The 20,629-nt window shown below is 32.9% G+C and overlaps 1 protein-coding gene across 2 annotated transcripts in view; it reads left to right on the top strand.

The window, feature by feature from the left end:
* Cka (Connector of kinase to AP-1) overlaps positions 1 to 19,273 on the top strand; it is a 75,099-nt gene extending 55,826 nt beyond the window's left edge. Inside the window, exons 5-11 of one of the 2 annotated variants that reach the window (XM_072526606.1) lie at positions 2,081 to 2,194; positions 2,300 to 2,421; positions 2,861 to 3,071; positions 8,095 to 8,348; positions 8,714 to 8,885; positions 12,082 to 12,276; positions 16,370 to 19,273. In XM_072526606.1, coding sequence (XP_072382707.1) covers positions 2,081 to 2,194; positions 2,300 to 2,421; positions 2,861 to 3,071; positions 8,095 to 8,348; positions 8,714 to 8,885; positions 12,082 to 12,276; positions 16,370 to 16,542 — 1,241 coding nt within the window. In that variant the 3' untranslated portion in view covers positions 16,543 to 19,273. Of the gene's footprint in view, positions 1 to 2,059; positions 2,195 to 2,299; positions 2,422 to 2,860; positions 3,072 to 8,094; positions 8,349 to 8,713; positions 8,886 to 12,081; positions 12,277 to 16,369 lie in introns of both variants that reach the window. The other variant, XM_072526605.1, reaches the window with a different exon arrangement.
* Positions 19,274 to 20,629: the final 1,356 nt, after the last annotated feature.

Here is a 20,629-nt window from a genome sequence, read left to right as displayed (position 1 = left end):
CTCTCTGTAGTTACAATTTTTTATCAATAAAAAAAAAGAAATTAAAATACTAAAAATTAAAAGAATAACGTAGAAAACACACAAAAAATCACCGATATCACTTAATTAACCTATGAAATGCCATTGGTGTCAAAATTTCATAACAGTGGAGTAAACTTGCCTGAGGTTGGACCAATTACAAACAAACATTGCGGCGTGGTAAATTTGAATTACTCCTCCTGGTTTAAAAACAGGGTATAGCAGTCGATCTCTGGACGCTTGCAGTTTATGTGCTAGATCCCATGCAGCATAAGTCTGAGCACCACTGTTTTAAATCATCCGCCACTGATGGCACACCAATTCTGAACGTAGTTCTTCATTTTTCCATGTTAAGTAAATTATGTATTCCTGTTAGACACGAATAAAATGGTGGGTTTTTAAGATATCTATGCTCAAACTTGGACACCTTTTATTTCAATTTACTTAAAAATTTTGAAATGTTACCAATGTTTTTCCAATAATTTTACTAAAACTGTTTATTAATTATGATAAAATCATAAAAATGTATTATTCCGTTAGCACTCCTTAACTTTCGCTCTACAGTTCTCTCCCAAATTTTCATTGTATGCGACATTAACTTTATTCCTCTATAGTTTTTACAGTTCTGAATGTCCACTTTATCTTTATACAGTGACACCTCACGCTCTCCCTTTATGCATTGGGCATGCTTTCTTCCTTATTAATCCTACTCATCGTATGCCACAAGACATTAACCCCTTCATCTTCTAGAGCCTTCCAAACCTCCACAGGTATTTCATCAGGACCTACTGCCTACAATTCTTCGTTCTATTTAAAGCCTCGACAATCTCATCTTTCGTTATCCCTGATATTACATTCTCATTTGGGGTCGCGTATCCTCTGTCTGTCCTTTGGTGTTCTTCATTTAGCAAATTTCTAAAGTACTCATACCATCTTTGCTCTATTTTAACGTCGGATCTTAAAACTCTTCCATCAGTACTCTTAATCTGCCGCTTTGAACATATGCCTGAATGCATTTTCTATCAGCATCATGTCCTGCATGATTTGGTCAACACACTACCAATGCAATCACCCAAGGATATTATGTATGGATATTTTAATATAAAATATATGCACTTTGAATGCGAATATCTGTAAAACTTACCATTTTATGCATTTATAACCAGAATATGTAATTTTTTTTAAAACATGGGAACATTTAACTGTGCAGTGAGAAATGGGTGTGTCGTTGTGGTGTTCAACAACTATTATTATAACGAAAATATCTAATTTACCAATTTAAAAAAATAATCACAAAAATGACGTTTTTTCATGTTTTGTCAAAATTTTGGGCCTATGCGCGATCGAAAGATGTTAAATTTATTTATCTTGATAATCTTGTTTTTTTCTTTTTATTTGTCTATATAATTCACACCTTTTCCGCGCTATTACAACTTTGAAATAAAGAAGCGTTTTTCCGGCCCACTCTACGGGTTATATCACCCTATATTATTAAAAAAATACAAATTTCATTATAATTTAATTCACACGCATGTATTGAGTACAGACAATTTGGAAATGTTACTTTTAACAAAAAATGTAAAGTGTAACCAAGCATTTTGTGGAGGATTCAAACATAAAAAAATAACCTAAAGCAGTTGACGATTTCACAATGTTTCCTAAACAATTCACTTTTGTATAAAACATTATATTTAAAATGCATAAAACAATAGTTCAGTGATAAATTGGAACATAAAAGTTTGCATCTAACTAACGTTCTCATCTCCATGGCAACATTAAAAACGTAAAGTTAATTCGTAATATTTTTATTGCAAGTTGCGTGGCTCAAAATTAATTAAAAAGGTTTTGGGACGTTTCTTTATATTATGTCAAATACAATTTTAACAAATATGTGAAATACAAAATTTTGTTTTTAGAAGTCTATGAACAAATTTACTGCAAATCCAGATTGTCTATTTTACTTTTAACTTAACCAATTATGTTTAACTAACCGAGTCAATGTGTTATATTATTTATATGTTACAATTAAATGTTTTTATAGATAAAATGGATAATGATTTAGGTTTAGGCGATGATGTTGATGCAATAGCCTTAGAAGTGTTCAACGAACTCAATAGACTCTCTGAAGCAGAGAAAAAACAAGACAGTAAAACTGAACAAGCTGATTGGAACAAAGGTAAATTCATATCTACTTTTATATATTTTATTTTTTGTTAAGTGTTTAAAGTGTTTGGTAAATATGATTCTAAAATGCAACTTGTAATGTAAAATTTTGTTGTAGCCAAGAGACCTATAGGAATGAATGATGAAGAAAATGTAGATTCAACACTTGGTTTGGGGGAATTAGCTCAGTTAACTGTTAACAATGATGCTGAATCAACATATGATATTGCTAGTAGTAAGGTGAGTTGTTTAATTAGTGAGTAATATGTTTTTGATAAATATTTAGGATCTATAAAAGTATCTTTATTACCAATACACTAGATTTATTTATTTTTTAATTATCCGCATCAACCGTGTTATTAGCGGAGTAACTTTTATTTATGGTCTAACGTGATTGCTTACATCCACAGATAATAGCCACTAACAATGGAATATTATAGAGATTTTTCTAAAAAATTTGGGCATGCAATAAACGCCCAATTTGGATTGTCTGCTTTTATTTTAGAATAACTAAACGACAATAATTATTTTGGTTCTTAAATTGACTAAATAAAATACTTTGGCATCCTTTTAGTTGTCAGTCAAAAAAAAATCACTTTAGCATGCTTTCAGTTTCAATTTTCTATTATATGCTGTTATTAAGATTAGATATTAATTTTTTTAACCTGAAATTTTTTAGGAGGCCTTCAGAAAGACCTGGAATGCTAAATATACATTGCGCAGTCACTTTGATGGTGTAAGAGCTTTAGCTTTCCATCCAACAGAACCACTTTTGATAACAGCTAGTGAAGACCATACTTTAAAATTGTGGAATCTTCAAAAGACGGTTCCAGCAAAGAAGAGTGCATCATTGGATGTAGAACCACTATATACATTTAGGAGTCATACAGGTAATTTTTAATAAAACTTTCAAACAAAATAAACATTTCATGAACTTAACATTCTGTCCCAAGAAAGGATTGGGATATTATAGTGAAATGTTTAAAAATTTTGGAAACGTTAGAAGTTTTGTAGCTACATACTAGTACTCTACTTTTACAATACTTTTTATGATTTTGAAACTTTTATTGTACTTAATTTGGTGTCCTCTATATAAGTATAGGATAATTATTATATGTCTATAGAGCGTTTCACGTTAAGAAAATAACATTAGGCTTATGGAGATCAGTGTTGCCAAAACTCTCAGGCATGCGGTTTACTAGATTGTCGATATATTTTTCGAATTTCCATTTTCAATTAACATTTAACTGTAAAGTCAGAATAACAACTGAAGAACCACAAAGCCTTATTATCATTATGTAGTCTGAGAGAACGACATAAAATCGCTGACATACGCACACCGTATTATTTTAAGTTGCAATTAGTAATTAGATATACGCATTCCAAGCGGTCCGTTTATTTGCTTTTAAATCTTTAATAGCCGACAAAGTGCATGATTTAACTAAGCAATATTTTCTACTGATTTCTATGATTCATGGTATATGATATTCTTACCGAAAAACAAATAAACGTTACTATAATTAAAATAAGATAAAATAAAATTATCTTTTGTAAATACTATTTATTTAATTAAAATCATTTTCCCTACTTTTCATCTCTTGTTTCGAATGGACACTTTTGGTCAATTACAATGGTTAATATAAGTTTTGGTTAAAAAACAATTATTTAATTCATGTCTGTGAAAACGAAAATACAAATTATACAACGCGAATCGTGCTCGTGTTCATCGTGGCATCGCTGCGCTTCTATCGTCCATAAGAAATACATGGCCATATCTCCGCAATGTTATTTTCTTAACGTGGAACGCTGTATAGTATTTCTTTTCTTCTCTGGAAGTCGTCTATTCTACACTGGTCATACTTCAACCAATGGGCTAATTTTGCATCTTCTATGAACTGTTATCTTATAAAACCTCAGGACTGGACAGATTTGCTATATATGAGATCTACGTCAAAATCCGGTATACCTTTTATTTTTCTCTGGTGTATCTATAAATCTTGTATCACTGCAACGTGGAACCTTGTCATAGCAACTGTACGTTTCGTCAAAGCTGCCTTAAAGTGTTGAAAGTTTGTCCGTAGGACCCTAATTGGCGCCGTTGAGTCCTGTTTGAAACAGATAGCGTCCGCGACCGGTGTCAACTCTATGCTAGTTCTCTTTTATTTTTATTGAAAGATTTATAAGAGTCAGTCATTTCTGAATCCTCTTCTATGCTATCGAAACGACACGATACGAAATTTTTATATATAAAGATCATCATCATTCTCATCGATTCTACGGATTATATTACAGACTCCCTTATATAGTCGTTCTTCATTTCTGCCCACGATTGTTTAATATTCGATTTTCTGTGCTATGCTCTATCGGCTTGTTTCCTTATGTCATAGTCCCATCGTAAATTTGGACGTCTTCTTGGTCTCTTGGCGCCTCTTGGACACCACAGTTTAATTCTAGTGGACTACCTACTGTCAGTTCTTCTCGATAAATCCCGCCCACTGCTATACATCTTTTACCTTAGGTTTTGCTTGTCTGTATATATTTGCTGAACTCTCTATGTATAGTTTGTCAATGCCTTGATTGGTAAAAGCTTCTATTACTGCCTTGGGATATGTAGAAAATAAAGTCTTCTCGAAATCTATGAAGGTTAATGCTAGTAGTATTTCATACTCTGTAGCTCTACTCATTAGTTCTCGAAGCGTATGGATAAGATCCATGTTACTGAATCCACTTCTGAACCCAGCTTGCTACTTTGACTGTGCAGCATCTAATGCATTTGTTAATCTGTTGTTGATGATCTTTGTGAATATCTTCCATATGATGGGTAGTAGACTTATAAGTCTGTAGTTTTTCATATTGTCTTTGCTACCTTTCTTATGAATGAGAATTATGTCTGCTCTATTCCATTGGTCTGGTATGCCGCTTGATCTTAGGCAGTTCGTCATATGCCTGCTAAGATTTTACAGGTTTTTTTGTAAGCGTATTTAAACATTTCCACTATTTTTGGTTTTATTAGACATTTTACTATGTTCATTTTGTTGGTGCGGGCCTCCGATTTCTTTGGCGCTATCAAATATGATTACCATTAATTGAGAGCTGTCGATTTGGCTATGTTATCTTTCATCAATTGTCCTTTGGTAGTCACCTGAGTTTTCTTTCAGATTTTTAATATTTATACTGGTTAATATTGGTTTTGTGATTAATTTTATTCTTTCTAGTGTTAGATCTAGAAGAATTTTTGCTCTGATTAATCTATGGTCGCTGCCTGTTTGAAATTAATTTATTACACTGACCTATTTTATTGTAGCAATCTTGTTGGTTAGAATTAAGTCAATTTCGTTCTTAGTGGTTCTATTTGGTGCTACCCAAGTCCATTTTCTATTCGATTTTTTCTTAAAGAATGTATTTGCAATAGGCATATGTTGTTAGTGTGCGAACTGAACCAGTCGTTCTCCCCTTTCATTTCTCTCAATACATTCATACTTTCCCATGACTTGTTCCTTGCCGTTTCTCTTTCCCACCAATGCACTAAAGTCATAAATTCTTGAAGTGACTTCTATTGTCATTTAATGCTTCAGTTATATTACTGTAGAGTTCCTCTATTTCTTCGTCAATGTGAGTAAGGTTAAGCTAGGTACTGTATCCGAGATACAAGATATTTCTACTACACTTTGTTTCCATTTTTTGTTGATTAGGAATCCAATACCGCCTGTTCTGCCCGTTGATGTTCCTTGGTAGCAGAATGTGTTTCCTGACGCTAATTCCAATAGCCTTTCATCTTTCCGTCTTACTTCGCTGATTCCTATGACGTTACATTTTATACTTTCAGTTTTTTTTCCAGTTCTACAAGTCTGAATTGATTTGATGGCAAGCGGCAGTTATATGTCGCTATATAAACGTTGTTGTTTTATTTGGGTAGGGGTTTAAACTCCACAGATTCTTCGCACCCTCTGCCCTCCTGGCTTGATCTCGAAAGCTACCTAGTTCAGGACCAGTTGGGCCATGATTTGAGTGTGTCTTTCATGTTGAGAGTTATTAGGCGTACCTTACCACGCTGCCTCAGTGCGGGTTGGTAAGGATTCACTGGTGTGTTCCGATTATAATGTGTCGAAACCCGCCTTTCATCCTCCTCCTGCTGTATAACGTACCCCCATAGTTAGTACGCCATATATTGCCCGAGGATTACGCGACTTATGTCTTCGTGAATGTAGGAGGTAGAATTCGCTGGCAGAACTGGTTGACTTTTTAGATCAGCTGTGACCCATTCGTCAATATCAGTTAGGCACTTCCCGGAGATTTTAATGGTTTACTCTTACCAGCAAAAGAACAACCCTCCGATACCTATACCAACATTGAATGCCCAAACAAGATATATATATATATATATATATATATATATATATATATATATATATATATATATATATATATATATATATACTCAGTGACATTAGAAGTGTTACACCCAGAAGGAATAATTTCTTGAACTTAATTTTTTGGCAACATGGTAGATTTACATCAAGAATGAAACGATAACGTTGTCAAGAATTTTTATTAACAAGTAATCAAAAAAAAATTAATAATGTGTTTGGCGACCCCGTAGCTGAATACACTCCTGTATACGTCTAGGCATGAACAAAGTGAGATGTTCAATGTCTGCTTGTGGCTTCTCGTTCTAAGCAACTTAAACTTCATGTATTAACTGTGCCAGAGTCTGTACAGGATGGTGCAAAGTGGACAGTCTCCTTCACATCATATCCCATAGATGTTCGATAGGATTTAAATCCGGAACACGGGGCGGCCGTGGCAACACATTAACGTTAGCTTGGAAAAGTCCATAGTTTGATGAGCAATATGAGGACGCACGTTGTGTTGCTGAAAAAGGACGTCTCGACGGCCGTCGAGATAAGGCAGTAAACTGGTTTGTAAGATGTCTTCAATATAACGCGCAGCTGTGATATTGCCTCGAATAAACACAAATGGTGATCGGTTACCATAGGCAATAGCCCCCCAAACCATTACTCCATCTGTCCTGTATACATGCCTCTCAACAGCAAACCCGATATCTCGTCGTTCTCCACGGCGGCGTCTTACCATCCTACGACCATTATGCATTCCTAAACAGCATCGTGATTCATCGCTGAATGCTACATTACGCCATTCTGCTACCCAATGCTGTCGTTCTCTGCACCAATTCAAACGTTGATGACCGTGGTCCGCAGTCTAAGGAAGCACTAGTCATGGGCGGAATGAAACCAGTCCAAAGGCTTGAATACGAAGGTATAGTGTACGCATACTAACAGGTTTACCTTCTACTCCAAACCATTGGTCAGCAATTTGACGCGCAGTAGCAAAACGGTCTCGCAGAGCCAGTAATCTAAAGCGCCTATCTTGACGCTCTGTGGTACGCCTTGGTTGACCAGTTGGTCTTCTTCGTATTCCTCTGCCTTAGTTTGTCCACACACGACAGACACGCATAGCCGTCATTGCCGTACAGTTAACACGACGGCCAATTTCGCGATACGACAAACCCATATCTTTATACACAATAATTCTACCCCTGTCAAAATCGCTAAAATGGTGGTAATTATTGTTTATTCGAACTCGAGGCATTGCTTACACTGAATACAATTAGACTGAGGAACAATAACTAAAAATTTCTATACGAACCGGTTTTCACAGGTCGGTCTCTCACAAAAAAAATTAGAAGATAAAACTTTATTTTTACAAAAAGTAGAAGAGATAAACGATTGTTATTGTTATCATAGCATGTTTTAAATATAGTCATTCTGTTGCCAAAAAATTAAGTTCAAGAAATTACTCCTTCTGGGTGTAACACTTCTAATGTCACTGAGTATATAATATATTGTTTTTCGGTAACAAATGATGTACATACTTTTATTTTCATGTTTGTAGGTCCCGTTCTTTGCTTAGCTATTTCGGGAACTGGAGAGCATTGCTATTCAGGAGGATTAGACGGCACTATAAATTGTTGGAATGTTCCTAATTCCAACATCGACCCATACGATTTGTATGAACCTGATGTTTTGAATTCTACGCTTCATGGTCATTCGGATGCTATTTGGGGATTAGCAGTTTTAAATTCTAAACAACAGTTATTGTCATGTTCTGCCGATAAAACGGTCAAATTGTGGGCGCCGCATTCTAAGGTAAGAATTATAATTAATACAAATGAATCAAATCATTACAAATCAGTTTTAATGACGCATTTGTTATTTTAATGACGCATTTGCTATTCTACTGACTTCTGGTGGAATCTCACAAATTCTTTATCACTATCCTTTATTTTTACAATATTACTTAATAGTCTTTTTAAATTTTTAAATTGTATAATTATCTTAATTAATTTTTGAGAGACATTTCTAGAACTGTTGTATTATCTTAATCTTACACCAATTGTATTAGTCCAATAAAAACACCAGTTTCTTTCACTAAATATAGTTAGATAGTTTTGTTTTTTGCATGAACGTAGAAAAAAAAATAATAAAATTAATCCTATTTCTATTTTTTGTAGCAACAATTGTTGTCGACTTTTGTTTCGGATGTAGACGGCATTCCTTCAAGTGTTGCTTTTGTTAGGGATGAACCCAATCGAATTGTGGCATCATATTCTAGTTTAAACTGTGTCATATTTGATACGGAAACAGGAAAACCTGTAACTCGTTTAGAATCCACTGCCCCTGATGGTAAGTAGAAAAGTATTTTATGTACATAGAACATAGCTACTTAGTAAAATATTAAAAAAGTACCCTTTTACCGTTTCACCCTTTTAAATATGAATTTCTGGTTATATTAGCACTAAAGGTAAACAAGAGACACTTAAAAAAAGGTTGGAAATCATCATGGCTATGCGGACTCTGTTGACTGCCGCTCTACGAAGTTATACACTACTGCGTTCAACCATTCTCTCGAGTTTTTAAGCCATGATACCTCTTATAAGAAAAAATTTAATATCTAATGATTGTATATGTTTTCCATATGTTGCCCACTTAAACATGCTCTATATCTACAACAGAAATTAAGTCCTTATGAAAAACGTTGAAAGACAACGATGGAAAAGACAATGAAAAAATAAATAAGAATCTACAAAAAAGAATTAAAAAGAAAATCAAAATGATTCAATCTAGAGGTCCATAATTATTTTGTGAGATAGGGTGAAAAAAAAAAAAGAAAATCCCTTTCGGACATTATTTGAATGGAAATATAACAAATGTACCAAAATCAATTTTGGTATGAGAATTGCTAACATTAATTAAAAAGGCTGATACATTTTACAAATTTACTACGAATAATAAAAAAAAAAAACAAATTATTTTTGAGGTGTGTAACATATTTAATTTCTATCTGATCTTCCTTAATATTGGTAAAATTGTTTCAAATATGTATAAACGATCGTGTTCAATAGAAATTTTAGAAGTTTCGATTTACATAACAATTAAGGGGTAAGGTTGCTGTAGAAGTCTAAAACAAAGCATTTTTTGTTTATTCGAGTAAACTAGTATTAGGATACTTATATTCATGAATAGATTTATTTATTTTTTTGATAAAATGAGAGGCAGATATCGAGCACAGTTTTATTAATTTAATCTTGCCTAAGTACTTTCGCTTTCTAGAGCATCTTCAGGGACATTTCGTCAATGTTTGGCTATCCAACAATCGCAGAATGTCATAAACATAAAATTGTACATAACACCACACTAAACAAGGACAAACACTTTAAAATTATTTAAATAGTCGAAGCTACATTCTGGTCAGCAACAGGAGAGATAATTTTTTCAATGAAAAATCTGCACTCTCGGGCGAAGAAATTGCATGCGAAAATTTCGAGGATACGGTAAAACGCGACGCGACAGGCAAATTCATAGTGTCATTGCCATTCAAGGAACCGAGTTCACTCGGTGATTCATTTCGTCAAGCAAAAAATAGGTTTTTAAATCTCGAGCGTAAGTTGAATAAAGATGACAATCTTAAAACTCTTTATAGCGAATTCATCCAGGAATATAAAGAGTTAGGAAATATGAAAAGTTTGTGCAGAATTACAGTTGCGGCAACAGACTTTAGTGGAAATACTACATTTTATTTCATGTCACATCATCCAGTATTAAAAGAAAGTTTTTCGACGACACGCTTGCGCGTTTTGTTCGATTGTAGTGCGCCAACTACAAACGGCATTTCATTAAATAGCATTCAAATGGCCGGACCAACTTAACAAAATTATTTACTCTCCATTTTATTGCGTTTTAGAATACACTTATATGTAGTTAGTGCGGATATAGAAAAGATGTACCGTCAGGTATCGGTTGCAGATGATCAAAAATCCTTACAATGTATCTTATGGCGAAATAATCCAGAAGAACCGATTGAAATATTTCAGTTGCAAACAGTTACATACGGTATAAAATGCTCTTCTTACTTGGCGATAAAATGTCTAATGACATTAGCGGAAGAGCAAGAAGCTAAATATCCCAACATTGCTAGCATTATTAAATCCGATTTTTATGTAGGCGACTTTTTGACAGGTTTTAATTCAAAACAGAAAGCGCGCCAAGCTTGTAAACAACTTTTTGAGGTCCTCAAAGGCGGAGGATTTACATTGCGTAAATTTTATTCAAATGATCCTGAAATATTAAGAGATATACCGGATAATTCAACTACGGGTTCAGTTATTCAATTTGGTGAAAACGAGAAAACGAAAAGTTTGGGATTATTGTACTCACCGCAATCAGATACTCTGTTTTATAGCATAAATTCATCTCTAGGCCATATAATTACAGCTCTCAAAATTCCAGGATATTCAGCAGCTTTCTCAGCATATATGGGAACGACGGAACAAAGAATATATCTGCGAACTATAAATACGTTCCAAATGGACTACTACTAACGGTGAAGTTGCGGAAAACACGTTAGTGCTCATAAAAGAGGACAATTTACCTCCATTAAGGTGGAAGTTAGGTCGCGTGATCGAACTTATAAGCGACAGTGATGGTGTAGCCAGAGTTTTTAAGATAAAGACAGACAATGGTATCATAACTCGTTCTTTTTCCAAGGTATGTCCGCTGCCCGTTTCGGACTAAGTGTATTTCAAACATTTGAAAATTTAGCATTAGCAGTTGATTTTGTTGGCAGTGTTTGCCAAGGCGGGGGCCATGTTCACGCCACTATCTATTTTAAGTTTAATTCATTAATTTTTTCCTATTCGGCAACACAGCAGTCTATGCGTATGCAGATATATGTGAAGATAAGGCGAGTCCCTAAAAGCACCTCAAGACTACAGCACTCAAATACGGGTCGAGATCGGTGATCGGTAACAATTGAAAAAAAAGTTAACTAAGAAGAATTGGAAGAAATAGCTATGAAAATAGGAAATAGCACATTGAAGAGCCATTTCAAGAATCAGGCAGTGTGTTTGTAGCCAGTAATTCTGACCAATGTTATTCACTAGAAAGTGATAAAAACTTTGAAGAGATAAGTGACAATAACCAAAGTGAAACTGATTTATCTGAAAGTGAAGATGTTATTGGTAATGGCAGCAATGAACAGTGAAGTGAACTTACATATTCTAATCCACAGAAATGTTCTTTCACAAGCGATGAACAAAAATGTTTTGCTTGACAGAACAACTACAAAATTCATTGATTATCTTCTATTATTTATATCTGAGGATGTAATAGAACCGATGGTAAACAAAAATGTTCAAACGCTTTTACAAAATAATACTGTAAGTAATAGGTATAAGTAATGCCTTACCCCTTATATGTTTTTCAAGGTATAAAATTGTTGGACACATTCATATTTTAATAATTTCTTTGTCTGACCATGATTGTTCCAACTTATTAAATGATGTTAAAACAGTCAATGTTTAAATTGGTTTTTTGTAATTAGGTGTAAATAGCCGTGCTAGACAAATAAACAAGGTTGTTTGTCATCCAACACTACCTCTAACCATCACTGCTCATGAGGACACACACATTCGATTTTGGGATAACCATACTGGAAAAATGGTGCATTCAATGGTTGCACATTTGGACGCTGTTACCAGTTTAGCTGTAGATCCAAACGGACTTTATATACTTTCAGGTAATTTTTTATATATAGAATATAGATTATATAGAAAATAAAGCGGCTAATGCGTGACTTGAATAATCTAAAACTCTGATAGTTTTTACTTTTAGATTATTGTCTCCTATATCTTATAAGGCTTGTCTATGCTTTAGATAGTTCATAAAAGTTTTTTGTTGATAAATGTTATTGAATTTGAAAAAAGCTTTGTTGTTTTGCTTGGTAATTATCCAGGCTTGCTTTTAATTTGATCTTTCGCTGAGGTTTCTTTTGGTTGCTGTTCGACATAAATCAATGCTTTTCTGAAAGCAGTGAGGGTTAAAGAAAATTTATTATCTGCTAAAACCGACTGCGCTATATCTTTTTTTGTAAAGTTTTCACATTTTTTCTGAAGTTAATTCAAACAAACAATTTTATTCCACTGTTGTCTCAATGAAGTGGGTTTTTCTGGGGAATTTGGAATAATCCAGGTCTTTAGCAAGATGTTTAGCTAATACACCGATACCTATAGAAAGAAAACTTACACTTTTACTGTAGATAATTCTGTGTTGTTTTTAGTTATTACCAAGTTTTCCTAAGCCCTTAATTAAAAATTTAAGCAGGTTTAAATTAAAAATTGCATGAAAAATAACTAATAAATTGTAGACATTAAAACAGAGGTAAAATTCTAAAAGAATATCTGTCACTTAAAGATTCGATTCGTAAAGATTTTCAAAATTTAAAAGTCATGAATGTCATCCGATTAATAACAACAGTGAATCATCTGTTTAATTTTTTATTTTTCTCGTTTTCAAATAATTTCATATAAATAGTCAGAAGTAAACACCTTAAGCTTTGTTAATACATTAGCAGGCGGCGGTAGGAGCAAATATAATAATTTATTGAATTTGTTTAAAATATAAAAAATAAAAAAATAATAAAATTAGTTGACACTTAAACTAAGTGTCAAACCTCTGAATGTGATAGCAATCTATGCATCAGAGAACAACAGAGATACCACCACAAGGGAAAACTTTTACGAACACCTTCATATTGTAATAAACACGAGACCCCAAATGATGATGGGTGATGAAATCATTATGGGTTATGTTAACGCCCATCTTGGCAATGCTACAGTTCCAGAAATAAAACAGCGATATAATGAAAATATTAGAAATGAAAACGGAGACCTTCTAACGGACCTCTTCAGCATAAACGAAATATGTATGAATAATCCATTTTTCCCTCTCAAAGAATAATGCAAATATACACTTTTGAAAACAGTAGAGGACAAAGATCTATGATAGACTATATTCTGTCGAATAGAGAGTTACAACCCTCTTAAATCTTAGATGTAAGAGCACTAACATCAGCAAAAATAGGAAGCGATCATAAATTGGTATTGTGCAAAATCCGAATGAAAACACATATAACACACACAAAGATAAAAGTCGAAAGTTTACAGGATAACTCCACAAGATACCTATTCCAAAAAAGAATAACCGAAAAAAGCAGAAACACTTATATGGAGGAGTCGAAAAAAGTCGGGCAAAAATTAAATCTAATTTAGCGTCGGCCAAGGAAATTCTTGGTGAAAGAAATGTAAATAAAAATAAATCGTTCCCAAGGAGAAGAACTCCATGGTTTTGTACAGAAGTGAAGAAAAAATGTAAAAAAAAGAAAAAAGCTTACCTGAAATACATCAACCAAAACAGGAGAGGCATACCATAATTACAAGACAATTAGAAACGAAACACATGCACTTGTAAGAGGTAAAGAAACTAATAGAACCAGAACACATAGAAAAGGATACGTGGATTGACTACCTGAAAAAGCTCTATACAGAGGAAGAACAAACGACGCTAGAACCGGATACACTAGAAATGACCACAAATGAAGAACTTAATATAAATGTACAGGAAGTTCGGAAAATACTTGAAAAGCTGGAGAACAGAAAAGCTGCAGATAAAGACGAGATACCAAACGAATTACTGAAATATTGTGGAGCAGCAATGACAGAACAATTAACAACATTCATTATTAAAATTATAAAACACAATAAAATACCGGAAGAATGGAGAACGAGCGAACTAGTTCTACTATTCAAAAAAGGAGATAAAAGCAGCCAGAAAACTAAAAAGGTATAATCTTGTTAAATGTTACCCTAAAACTTACAACTAAAATTTTACAAATGCTAATAAATCAGAGGATAAGTTTAGCAGATGAACCACAGGGTTTTCGTAGTCGAAGATCGTGTACAGATGCAATATTCGTTATAAAGCAAATTACTGAGAAATCACTAGAGTATAATCGACCAGCATTTCTGTGTCTGATTGACCTAAAGAAAGCGTTTATCTTCTGTATAATAGAGAAATTCCCCTAAACATTATAAAAACATCTACCAAAACGACAAAATGGAAGTCAGAATAGATGGACAACTTACAGAACCTATAGAAATAGGCAGCGGAATAAGACCAGGGGATTCATTGAGCCCCATTCTTTTCAATTTAATCATGGATGAAATCATCAAAAGCGTTAACAAAGGAAGAGGATACAGAATGGGAAACAAAGAAATAAAAATACTCTGTTACGCAGACGACGCAATATTGATAGCCCAAGATGAAGATTGTCTGCAAAGATTGGCCCACAGATGTAACATGGGAGCAAAAGAATTTAATATGACAATCTCATCTTCTCATCTCAGAAAACTAAAACAATAGTAGTCAGCAAAGAACCAACTAGATGTAAAATAGAAATTTATGGCATCAGTATTGAACAAGTAATGGAAATAAAATACCTGGGAATTACACTGTCCAGCTGTGGAGACCTGGACAAAGAAGTGAGAGATCAAGTATAAAAAGCAAATAGACTGGCAGGATGCCTTAATAACACTATATGGCGAAACAGACACATTAACACTGAGATGAAGTCAAGAATTTATAAAGCCAGTGTAAGACCAATAATGACATACGCCTCAGAAACAAGACCCGACACAGCCACAATTCAAAGGCTATTAGAAACGGCAGAGATGAGAGTACGGGGAAGAATTACAGGAAATACGCTGAGAGATCGAAAGAGAAGTAAAGACATTTGAAGAAAATGTAACATACAGTGTATAAATTAATGGACACAAAATAGAAAAAAAGAATCGAATAACCGCATAAACAGAATGGAGGAGACCCGTGTCGTCAAAATAGCAAGAGATAAGTCACCAATCGGCAAAAGAAGTATCGGACGACCGCGCAAAAGATAGAGTGACAACCTTCCATAGAGGTATTAATCCGCTAATGAACAAGCAGACTTGCTCATAAAAAGGAAGAAGAAGAAGAAAAAACTTGCTAGATGCATGGATTATTCCAATACTAAAAAACTTGCTAGATGTATGGATTATCCCAAAATCCCAAACGTAGTTTTCTTTTACTATTTCCATAATTTTCCATACTCCTCGCTGCACTCGTCGTGCTCTAAAACCGCGCGTGCTACAAACGATTCTTAGAATGACATTTGAAACTTTATCTATGTTAATTCCAACATTCCAACATGGAACAACGCCCCGTAGCTTGGTGAGTCACTCTAATTTTTCCACAAATTTTTTTAAAGTGGTACGGATTCTGCATCTTAAGTCAAAAGGACTAGCATGCATTGAATATTAACATATTTCTCTTCGGCAATTTCTTTTGTCTAATTTCTGTTTTTTGAGAAATATTTATTTATAAAGCTAGTTTAAAGTTTTGTCTTTTTGATGTTATTTGTAGCAAACAAATACCGTATTTGCACCTTAATCTTACAATAGCGGAAGAAAAACAGAAAATAAAAATGCGTATAATTGGTTTATTTTATATTTTCTTTTAACTATACCAATCTTTGTGACTTCGGTAGATCTGCTATATATATATAAACTCTCCGCCAACTTTAAATAAATATTTTATTTGATTTTGGCATACCCAGAGCTCCTGTATCAAGACGACATCGACTCTTTTCATAGCATAATTACCATTTGGTATGTTAAATGCAAATTCTTGCGCCGTATATGTTTTTGTGTTAACAATTATTGTAACAGATATTATTTTTAACACAAAATGCAATATCTTTCAATATAAATATTTTGTTACATGTATGTATCTATTTTCAGGATCGCACGATTGTTCAATTCGGTTATGGCACTTGGACAACAAAACTTGTGTACAAGAAATAACTGCTCATCGTAAGAAGTTCGATGAAAGTATTCTAGATGTCGCTTTCCATCCATCAAGGCCATATATAGCCAGCGCGGGCGCAGACGGCTTGGCCAAAGTGTTTGTGTAAAAATACAGAAAAAATTTGTGTACTTGTGTTAAACTGTATCTCGAACTTCTCCGTATACTATGAACCGTTACGAAAGTGATTCATAATTATTTGGTCATTGCTTTTATAATTATATTTTGTAGGTTAGGTGTACATATACCATCATTTTTAATATTTTGTATATATACTCTCAAGATCACCTTACATAATTATTTTATCTGTAATCGTTTGTAAATAAGTTTATTTATTTCATTGCAAGAATTTATTATTTTGTGGATAACAGTTTCATTTCTTGTTATGTTCCAAAGCATTTTCAATATGAATCCAGTAATTAAGATGATGATAGTTATGTATTATCAGTTTTTGAGAATTTACCGGGGATTTTAATATAACTACAAAAAAACTTACTACATAATTGTTGTTATTATTGTAACCTACTCTATACTTTATCAGAACAATATTTCTAAATACTTCAGTAGACACTTTATTTACTTTATAGCCTTTTTAACTTTTCATTTCTTTGTGTCTTATAGACATATTCTTGCTGTCAATTTGAAAAAAACCTAAAATATCTGCATGATTAAAAGAATGCACGTGACTACTGTGGCCATGATGTTGATTAAGGTTGTATTACATAAATAATTGTTGTCGTTTTGGTGTTTTTATTTATTTATTGACGCAAGAATATGCGTCATCTTACCCTCTGTAATCATCATGTCGACAAATTCATTTTGAATAATTTTCTCTTGTGTGAATGCCACATTATTTTCAGTGCATTGCATTTTGCGATCTTTACATTCTGTTGCATTCGGCGTTATTGATTATGTGTACTTAATATTTTTGATTGCTGTAGCATCCGTACGAGACATACAAGTTTTAAATTTGACGGACAGTATTAAAATGGACGGAGAAACAGTGGCATTATTGAAGGTAATAAAAACAGGAGATGAAGTTAAATACTTCTATGAGATTTCAAAAAAATCATGGTTCAAACTCTTTTTCATATAATTAAGGTCGGGAAGAAACGTTTTTGGTCCTTTTTATGGTCGATTTAGATCTAGGCTACAAGTTTAATTGTTCATATATTAGATAGTTAAGGAAGTCATGTCAGTGAAATTAACACAATACAATGGCAGCAAAATAAAATTGACTTACAAATCTAACTAGACTTTACCTAAATTTACACTATCTTGCAACCATATGAAAAATTGTAAATTTTGTGAGTAAGTGGATTTATCCTTCAAACCTTATTCTGCTTCAAACCAAATGCAAAATTAAACATTAAGTTTCCTGATCAAATAATTAAAGTTGACTTTAATTAAAACTAACAATTATGAGTAAGGAAACCGGCCTTCTCTTTCTACTTTATTAAAACTCAACATTAGCTAAACATGGCATACATTTTCAATCCGGGCCCAAATTTAAACTGATTTAACTTTATATACGAGTTATCAATGATGGACCGAAGTTTGTTTACCTCTCTACCTTTGCTCTTTTTCATGTAACATTTAGAGTGATAATTTTGCTAAAACTGGTCGTGACTGTTTTGGACCAACTCCAACAAATCTCAAACGTGGCCGAAAACCAAACAGAGAAACTAGCATGTTGTGTGTCCAAATTTATTAACTATGTGATCTTATCTCATTGTTCCGACATTAAATATATTATCACCCTCAGTACCGTAGATACGCGCCATTGTTTCCTATTTAATGGTTATTTCTGCGATTCATATCGCCACATGTTTATAGTTTAATCTGAAATGGTTATCTGATATTTTCTTAACAATTACATTCCGGGAAATAATTTTGGTGAATAATTCTGTAATATAAGTCAGCGTATGATGTTTAGCTGAACGTGGACTGACTGTAATTCCATTATTTACTTTATAAACTCTAAGGGCCGATTGTTCGAACACTAATCAAAACTTGATTGTAATCAAATATTTAATTACAATCAAATATGTGACAGCAGCTGTCAAAATTATTAAAAATTGCTTATTATTATTATTGATTTGTAAATAAAAACATGAAATTAACATCAGAAAGAGTTTAATTATGGTTTATTTTAAATTAAAACGCAAAATAATAAAATTGAATAAAATAAACCAGTCAACATAACCTCAAAATGTGATGTATTTGATTTTAATTAAATATTTGATTACAATCAAGTTTTGATAGCGTTCGAACAATCGGCCCTAAATTTTTAAACGTTTGCTAATAGTACATTGCAAGTCAGCCTCGGTGCTATTAGTTAATTAAGTGAGGTTGTCTCGCTAAATAAAATAATCTACAAATTCCCTGTACTTGGTAAACACTACACCTTGGCAACAAAATAAAATGTAATGTAATTTTAATAAGGAAATATTTATAGAAAGTAGTATAAATTTAGCACAAGACTGACGAATAATGGCAGATATATCTGAATTATACGATGTATAATTATTATAACTTTTATTAACGAGACCACAAGCGAGATAGGGATGGTACCTAAATGTAGACTAAACTAATACTGTAGGTCTGATGAATCTGTAAGACATAGTGAGTACTACTGTAAGTTATATATAAATTTAAATAATAAATGCTGGTTTTTTAACAAAAATTTCCATAAACTGATAATACAAGCAATACGTCTCTAAACAAATTTCTATATTTTTATGTACTTGTGATAGAATATGAATATTACATTAAATTTTAAAGACTTATGTATGCAAATCCTCTGGGATTTTCTTTATGTATAAACTTGTTTTAGTCTATGTATGTTTTTCTATTATTTAAAATTAATTGTATCCTTTTAGTTCACCATTATTTTCTATAACTCTATCATCGATTAGCAGGCTTGATCAGAGCAATGAAATACTACCAAGGTAAATAATGAGTGTCAAAAAATTGTCCGATTTGAATATCTTTACATTGAAAGTATAAATGATAAGGGCAGACATGACAGTTTTCAATATTATTTTTTATATAGTTTGTGAGCTCTACTTATATATAGCTGTAGTCAATGTAAATTAGAAATTTTTATTTTGTAATTTAAGTATCGTATATGAAAGTGTCTGAGTAGTTTATAAACCTTTATTTAAACGAATAAAATATAATAAATAGTTAGGTAGAGCTTAGGTAGATTTAAAAAATGTATAGGATTTTGACAATTTAAATCGAATATTAAGAATGTATAAAATATCTAATTGTTTCATTACCTTCTATACACGAATACAATGTCCAGTTACACAGTTTAAAATACTCAATATTTGTTGAGGGGTATGTTTTAACTTAACATGTGCAAAATTTTTATCACAAACATACAGGGTGTTTCAAAAAGGTATGTCATAAATTAAATCACGCATTCCGGGGACAAAAATAAATTGATTGAATCCACTTACCTTAGTACAAAAGTGTACACAAAAAAAGTTACAGCCCTTTGAAGTTACAAAATAAAAATTGTTTTTTGCATTATCTCCTAAACTACTTGACATTTTGTAATAAAAATGGACACGTTACTTTCTTGTTCTGAAAGCATTTTTCATACAAAAGAAAGAACAAAATCTAAGCGCACAGAAAAAATTTAAGAGGGGTGTGCAACCCTAAATCCCCCCAAACTTTTGAGTACGTTCAAATCAAATGAATTTTGTGGCATCATTAGATTAACACATAATTTTTAAAACTTTTTACCTCATCACTTTTTTCAAAAAACAGTTTTTATTGAATTACGGCCCTTTTTCATTAACCTTTCAAAATTTACTTGCAACTAAATAATTGGCTTAAATGAATTAACAAGTACAAAAAATGTCTATATCCTCTATAAATATATTACAATAAATGTTCAAAATGACCCCATTTTCTTCAATACACATTCGGTATCGTTTTAATAAGGAAAACCGAATGCGCTGAAAAATCATATTTTTCTGACGAAATTGATTTGCAGTTTCAATTATTCTAACCCTCAATTGTTGTTCGTCCTCTATTGTTACAGAATACACTTTCTTTTTTATAAACCCCAAAAGCAAAAGTCCATGGGGTTAATACCTGGACTTCTGGGTGGCCAAGAAATAGGTGCGTCACGACCCCTTGCAATCCACCGACCAGGATACTGCCTGCAAAGGTATTCCCGG

This window comes from Diabrotica undecimpunctata, chromosome 3 (assembly GCF_040954645.1).
Source record: "Diabrotica undecimpunctata isolate CICGRU chromosome 3, icDiaUnde3, whole genome shotgun sequence".
In the NCBI taxonomy this organism is placed as follows: Eukaryota; Metazoa; Arthropoda; class Insecta; order Coleoptera; family Chrysomelidae; genus Diabrotica; species Diabrotica undecimpunctata.
Note: the sequence above shows the minus strand (reverse complement) of the source record. Positions and strands in the feature narration are given on the sequence as shown.